This window comes from Chrysochloris asiatica, unplaced genomic scaffold (assembly GCF_000296735.1).
Source record: "Chrysochloris asiatica unplaced genomic scaffold, ChrAsi1.0 scaffold00243, whole genome shotgun sequence".
In the NCBI taxonomy this organism is placed as follows: Eukaryota; Metazoa; Chordata; class Mammalia; order Afrosoricida; family Chrysochloridae; genus Chrysochloris; species Chrysochloris asiatica.
The window spans coordinates 1,786,451-1,793,989 of NW_006408761.1; the positions used below are offsets into that span (position 1 = coordinate 1,786,451).

Below are 7,539 nucleotides of genomic sequence, written 5' to 3' on the forward strand. Positions count from 1 at the left end.
CCTGACCCAAGCCATGGTGTTTTCAATAACCTCATAAGCATACGAAAGCTGGACAGTGAATAAGGAGACTGCAGAAGAACTGATGTCTTTGAGTTATGGTGTTGGAGGAGAATACTGAAAGTGCCATGCACTGCCAAATGAACCAACAAATCCATTTTGGAAGCGCAGCCAGAGTGCTCCTTGGAGGCCAAGATGGCCAAACTTCGTCTCTCATACTTTGGACATATTGTCAGGAGGGAGCAGTAGCTGGAGAAGGATATCATGTTTGGTAAGTTGGAGGGTCAGAGAAAAAGAGGAAAATCCCCAATGAGATGGATTAACCAAGTGGCAGCATCGATGGACTCAAGTGTGACAACAGTAGTGAGGTTGGCCCAGGATCGGGCAGTGTTTCATTCTGCTGTGCATAAGGTCGCTATGGGTTGGTACCAATTTGATGGCACCTAACAACAACAACAACAATATTTAAAGTCGGGCTGCACCTCAGAACTCTAAGTGTTGGCATGGGTTCCTAGCCATTGACACGGTCCACTGTTGAAAGAATGAACACATTATACCTAGATTCAGTCTACCCACTACGGCTCAGCTCCTGTGTCTGCTCTTCTCTGCTTTCTTTGCAAGTACTGCCATTACTCACCATGCATTGCCTTGCATCATCATGGACTGTCTGGGTACTCATATCTTCCAGAGACCATAAGCTCTAAGGACAGAAAGAATAAAACACATTCATAAGTGCTCTCCAAACTGCCAATGCTATCAAATATGTTCTGCAATAGTCTTAACACTGATTTTTTGCATTCTCCAATGTGCTGAGCACACTAACAAAAAACTAAGAACATCTTGAATTACATAAAAGTTCTCATTTAAATTTTTAAGTCTCTAATAACTATCTTGACTAGCAACAATCAGTGGCTGATAAGAATGAAAATTTCGGCATAACCCAACTCCAATTTGCAAAAAGGTTGAAGGAAAAATCATATTCCCTCTCTACACTCTAGTGTCCTTCATAGCATAATAACATAGTCAACTCTCAAACATAAAAATAACATTGAAATTAGCATTCGGATTCAAACACAATAACTTCTAAATGCAAATGATCATTCTCAGCCCTTCCCACAAAAGGATGTTGTAAACATGAATGACCTTCCAAATAACTTGCACTCCAGCACAATACTTAAAAAAACTCAAATTATTAAATACTAAAGTTTTTATGTAGAGACACCTCTTCCTTTAAAGTCTTTCTAGCCAAGTGGCTCATGAAAATAATTTCAGATTAGGTGTCTTTATCACTGTGTTGAATAAATGGTGTCCTGATGTGACGCTGTGGGTTAATGTACTATAACTGCAAAGTCGATTTAAACTGCAAGGTTGGAGGTTAAAGCTCACTAGCCACTCCTCGGAAACCCTATAGGGTCGCTATGGGTTGGAACCGACTTGATGGCACTTCACAACAACAACACATAAACACTACTGCCATAGAGTAGAATTCAGACTTAGTGTAACCCAAAAGAACATAATGTAACTGCCCCATGGGGTTTCCAAGGCTGTAGATCTTTACAGATGCAGACTGCCAGTGTCTTTCTCCCTCAAAGCAGCTGGTAGGTGCAAACCACTTAACCTTTTAGTTCACAGCCAAGTGCTTAGCCATTGTGCCACCAGGGTTCCGTGAATAAATAAAACAGCACTGAACTACAAACCAAAGGGATGGCAGTTCTGACCCACCAGCAGTTCCTCAGAAACCCTATACAGGGTGCCTTTGAGTCAGAACTGACTCCATGGCACTTAACAACAACACTCAACTCGACAGGGGTCCTGGTGTGGCACTACAGGATGATGCACTGGACCGCAAGGTCGGTTCAAACTGCAATGTAGGTTTGAACTCGACAAGGAGCTCTGATGGCGTAATGGGTTACATGTTCGGCTGCTAATCACTGATTCAGTAGTTCAAATCCACTAGCTGCTCTGCAGGAGAAAGATGAAACTTTCTACTCCTGTAAAGATTTACAGCCTCAGAAACCTTATATAACAGAATCGCTATGAGTCAAAACCGACTCAATGGCACACAACCACCACCACCATTCGACTTGATGACACTTAACAAGAATAACAGCAGTGACTAATGATAAACTAGGACCCAGACAGCTAACTTTACAATCACAGCCTACTTACCACCAACAGAATCTAACTCAAACTCCATGCTTGGCATTTAAGGCCACCACAGTCTGGATCCACCGTCTCCTTCCAGGCATATCGTCCATTACCTCCCTACAAAGCCCTTCTTGTTGTTGTTAAGTGTCACCAAGTCGATTCCAACTCATAGTGACCTTGTACAGGGTTTACCAGGAGCAGCTGGTGGATTTGAACCGCTAAACTTTTGGTTCTTTGCAGTTCAGTACTTATCCTACAAGGCACACCAGTTCAACAAAACCCTTAGCAGGGCAGATTTTCCCACCTGGTATGGCATGATAGGATAAGCACAAGGTTGGCAGTGCAAACCCACCTCAGAAACCCTTTACAGGGTAGAGATGAATCAACGGTTCTTAACAACACCAACACCATAACATATAAGACAGGGCTTCCAAAATTGGTGGAAAAAGGAGCTTTTGCACAAACTTTTTGAAGTCCCCTATGCTAGTGGTGGTGGTTATGTGCTGTGGAGTCGTGGAGTCGGAACTGACTCACAGCCACCCTTTACAGGGTTTCCGAGGCTGCAAATCTTTACGGGAGCAGAAAGCCTCCTCTTTCTCCCGCGGAACAGCTGGTAGTTTCTAACTGCTAACTTTAAGGCTGGCAGCCCGATTCGTAACCACTACGCTACCAGAGCCCCATATGTTATCAGCTGGTTTTTTTGCTCCCGGTTTTTTAAAAATCCCCTATGAAATTGCCCAGTTTGAAACTACCAGCGGATCTGCGGGAGAAAGATGAGGCATTCTGCTCCAATGAAGATTTACAGCCTCGGAAACACTGTGTAGGTCACTATGAGTCGGAACCGACTCCACGGCACATAACAAGCAGGCGTGGTGCTGTAAGATGAACAGTGGACTATCCGGTTGGCTTGAACCATAAGGTCCGAAGTTCACTCACCAGCTGCTCAATCAGAAACCCTAGAGTCGGAACCAACTGGACAGCACTTAACAAGAACAGCAACCTAACTCAAATACCGCCTCCTCTGTGACGCCTTTCCTGATTGTTCCTCTACACTTGGGTTACTCTGAAGCTAAACAATTTTTATACTAGTTGTTCAGTGTCTCAAGTTGGTTCCGACCCATAGCGAACCTGTATAGGGTTTCCTAGAAGCGACTGGTGAGTTTGAATCGTCAACCTTGCGGTTCAAACCGACTTTGCAGTCCGGCGCATTAATCCACATACTAGTAGGATAATCCAAACCACATTTGTACCAGAGTCCTGCTGTGGCGCTGTGGGCTAATGCACTGGTCTGCAAAGCCAGTTTAACCGCAAGGCTGACAGTTCAAGCCTACTAGCTGCTCCTCGGAAATTGTACATAGGGTGGCTATGAGTCAGAACCGGCTTTCAACAACACAACTTTTATACTAACCAGAAATTCACAGTATAGTCTTATGTAACATGTATAATTCCTCTTTGATGCCATGGGTTGATTCACATTTTTATATCCGTCACAATCCTGGTAGAGCATGCTGCCAACAGCAGGGAGCCAAGTGTTTACTATTTAACTAAAAGTGCATGTTTCTATATTGCTACTGCACTTTCCTTCCATATATATCCATACTAAATTTGTATTAGCAAAACCAGGCAGAAATAAGGTCTTTCCATTAATACAAACAACATTTATTTAATGAGACTATATGAGTCTTAAAGGAGCTCTGGTAGCGTAGTGGTTACGAATCGGGCTGCGTACCACAAGGTCAGCAGTTCGAAACTACCAGCTGTTCCGTGGGAGAAAGATGAGGCTTTCTGCTCCCGTAAAGATTTACAGACTCGGAAACCCTGTACCGGGTCACTCTGGGTCGGAATCAACTCGACGGCACTTAACAACAACAACATATGGAGTCAAAGAGCTCTGATAGCGTAGTGGTTACGAATTGGATTGCTAACCTCAAGGTCAGCAGTTCAAAACTGCCAGCTGTCCTCGAGAGAAAGATGAGGCTTTCTGCTCCTGTAAAGATTTACAGCATTGTAAACCCTGTAAAGGGTCTCTATGAGTTGGAACCGAATCTGCGGCACATAACCACCGCCATTTGGAGTCCTGGTGTTGCGCTCAGGGATAATGCACTGGATTGAAAGGTCCGTTTGAATTACAAGGTCTGTGGTTCAAATTCACCAGCCGCTCCTCGGAAACCCCACACAGGGTCGCTGAGTCTGAACCAAATGCACAGCATTTAACAACAACCGTGTTTAACAGTTGAACACTCACTATTTTTAGAATTATAACATGTTGATCATGAAATTGACCTATTGAAGGCATTGTCCGGTTGTGTTGTGGATGCAAACTTTCACCCAAAAGTCAGGGAATTCACCGCAAATGGAAAAGTAAACATTTTCTGACCCGTTTTAGGGTGTTGCTTGCAAGCAGGGAAACTGAGGGAGGTGTGAATAGTTAACAAGTCCAGGAACTTCATGCTAGGTTAAAAATAAACAAGAAGTTGCACAGAGTGACTACATTTTATTAAGAAGGCCCTCTTTCCCGGTTGGATGGCAGGCCGGTCATCTTCATCCCGCTACACATCACTGCGCCTTCCCAGGTTTGCAATCTCCCGCCAGACTGCGCCCCACGGTGCGAGTGCCGGGCTCAAGTCCGCTCCCCGAGACCCCGGCGGCCCCAGCCTGCGCGCCCTAAATGAATGAAAGGTCTCCCATTTCACTTCCATTTGAAGGATCCGGGCCTCGGGTTGCTCTTTTGCCCTGAGTCGGAACCGACTCGACGGCACTTAACAACAGATCTAAAGACCCCAGTGCCCAGGCGCCTTTCTTCCCTAACTCCGGACTCCGGCCTCATTTCAATCCGGACACTCGGAAACACGCCCTCTTCCAACACCCACAAGGCGCCCTTTTACCTACAAAAGGCTCTCGGGCCGCTCGATCGCCGTCAGAGTTAAGTCAACGTTACACTGCAGGCGCCCAGGCGCTGGCAGAGCAGAACCTCCGGAACAGGAAACCCAGGGATTTAATAGCAAGCCTGAGTAAGCTGGGACCAGGGAAGGAAACTCGGAGGCGCGCTGCAGAGCCTCGGGCACGGTGATTGGCGCATCAACAAGAGCGATGGGCATTTCAGCCAATCATTCACTTATAACCCTCCGGCGTCCGCCCCCTTCTATCCTCTTCGTCCTCCAATGTGGAACCGCAACCGGGTGAGCGCGCGTTTCCGCCGGGGACGGTGGAGGCTGTGGCTCGGGCTCTCGTGGGTCCTCGCTGCACGCCTCCGGCTTCCTGGCGCGCTGACGGCGCGGAAACATGAGCGACTTGGTGGGAGAGCGCTCCCGCCTTCGGCGTTACCCCGAGCTTCCGGTGTGGGTGGTGGAGGACCATCAGGAGGTGAGCGGGTGGCTTCCCGGGCCCTGCAGGCGGAGACAAGATCGTGGGGAAAGACATAAAGCCGCTGACTTCAGAATAGGACTTAACTTTTCTGAAGTGCTTCTGTAACCAAACACTGATGTAGGCGACATTCGAACCTGGCAAGTGGTAGCGCAGAGCCGGGTGTTCTCCACCCACAAATGAACGCTGACAAGTGGGGAATGCTGTCCCAGCCCTGCTGTTAGTGGTGGAGGCGCTATGCTAGGGGCAGGGGTGGAATCAATGCGATGGTCCAAACCCTGTGTCGACATTCCTCATCTGGGAAGCAGACAACAACCACACCATCCTGGAGCCATGAGCACGGTATTCCTGAGCCCTATAGGGTTGACACTGGGCTGGGAACCACAAAGTTCGCAGTTCAAACTCCCCAGCAGCTCCTCAGTACAAAGATGAGGCTTTCAGCTCCCATAAAGATTTACAGCCTCGAAACTTCTATGAGGGTCGGAATGGAATCGACGGCAATGGATTTGGTTTGGGCTATTGGTTGCATGCCTCTCTTAACACAGTGCCCGGTGAATATAAACATTGGAAAGATTAACTTACTGCTTTGCCACTTTAACTGCTACAGTGTCTAACTGTGGACTTCCGGAAGCTTGATTAGGGTGGCAGTGACTCTAAAAAGGTTTCCAAAGGCAGCATTAATAAATAGGCCTTGGCAGTTCTCTGGATATAAAGGATGAAGGGAGCCATATGATATATGGAATGACAGTGTCTGTGAACCTGAAAGAAGAAAGTGGGTTAGATACTTTGAAATTTCGTTTTCAACCTAGGAAACTAACGAGAATGTAAAACGAGACAGAACCTTAGAGATTACCTGACCACTGCCTACCATCCTGAAACCAAAACCAAAAGCCTACTGGCATTGAGATGAGTCCAACTCATAGTGACTCTAGAGGGAAACTGTTCCTCTGGGTTTCCAAGACTGTAAATCTCTAAGGAAGCCCACAGTCTCATCTTTCTCCAGAGTAGCCATTGGTGGGTTTGAACTGCCAGTCTTGTGGTAACCCTTAGCACCAGACTGCACCATTAGAACTCCTTCCCCACCATCCTAAAAGAAAAGGAAAAACTGAGTAGTTTGAAAATAGAGTTGACATCAGAACTGAGAATTAACTGGCAGTTTGTCCCCAAGCCTAAGTGCCTGGTGTATTTCCCAACATCTGTTGAGCATGAGGGGTGGCTGGGTGGCTGCTGGGGCTGTTCATTAAGTCTTCAGAGCAGGAAGTTGGGAGTGCTCAGAAAAAAATACAGCTTTAGATGTCCGAATCATCAATAGTAAACATATCTCTCTAACAATGGGCTCAAACATACCAGTTGTGAGGATGGTGCCGAATGGGCCTGTCGTCACGATGATTTGGAACCTACTCAATGGCACCTAACAACAACAGCAACATTCTAACAACGTGTTTGCTGTTTGTCCAACTGTGTCATTAATTATGTTTAGCTATTATTTTCAACCTGCCTTTGACTGTGTGTTCATGATTTCAGTTCCAGTTCTGAATGTGTGTGTATCTTTACAGGTTTTGCCTTTTATATACCGAGCCATTGGCTCCAAGCACCTTCCTGCTAGTGATATAAGTTTCGTACATTTTGATTCACATCCGGACCTCCTTATTCCTGTGAATATGCCAGCAGACACTGTGTTTGACAAGGAAGCACTCTTCGGGTAATAAGTGATGCTCACTAAATATCTTGGATGCATTGGCAGTGTTATTGATTGATATGTGCTATGTGTAGCTGCCACTGGGGAGGCCTCTGACTCCTGGTGACCCTGTGCACATGCAACAAAATGCTGCCTAATCCTGTGCCGGTTCAAGAATCAATTGTGGATCAACGATTGTGATCCACAGATTTTCCATTGACAGATTTTCAGAAGTAGATTACCAGACCTTTTTTTGTGGTCCATTGTAGTCAAAAGCTCCCCCTGAGACCTGATCGGTGTCTTAGCATCATGTAAGCTCCCACCACTGACACAGCTGGTGGCTGTACAGGAAG

General features: G+C 46.3%; 2 protein-coding genes across 3 annotated transcripts in view; one reads left to right on the forward strand and one right to left on the reverse strand.

Moving 5' to 3' along the window:
- DROSHA (drosha, ribonuclease type III) overlaps positions 1-654 on the reverse strand; it is a 168,350-nt gene extending 167,696 nt beyond the window's left edge. For both annotated transcript variants that reach the window (XM_006873500.1, XM_006873499.1), the window contains exon 1: positions 635-654. In XM_006873500.1, the coding sequence (XP_006873562.1) occupies positions 635-654 (20 nt within the window). The remainder of the gene's footprint in view (positions 1-634) is intronic.
- Positions 655-5,427: 4,773 nt separating this feature from the next.
- LOC102828606 (chromosome unknown open reading frame, human C5orf22) overlaps positions 5,428-7,539 on the forward strand; it is a 35,894-nt gene continuing 33,782 nt past the window's right edge. The window contains exons 1-2 of the mRNA XM_006873508.1: positions 5,428-5,508; positions 7,065-7,210. Coding sequence (XP_006873570.1) covers positions 5,428-5,508; positions 7,065-7,210 — 227 coding nt within the window. The remainder of the gene's footprint in view (positions 5,509-7,064; positions 7,211-7,539) is intronic.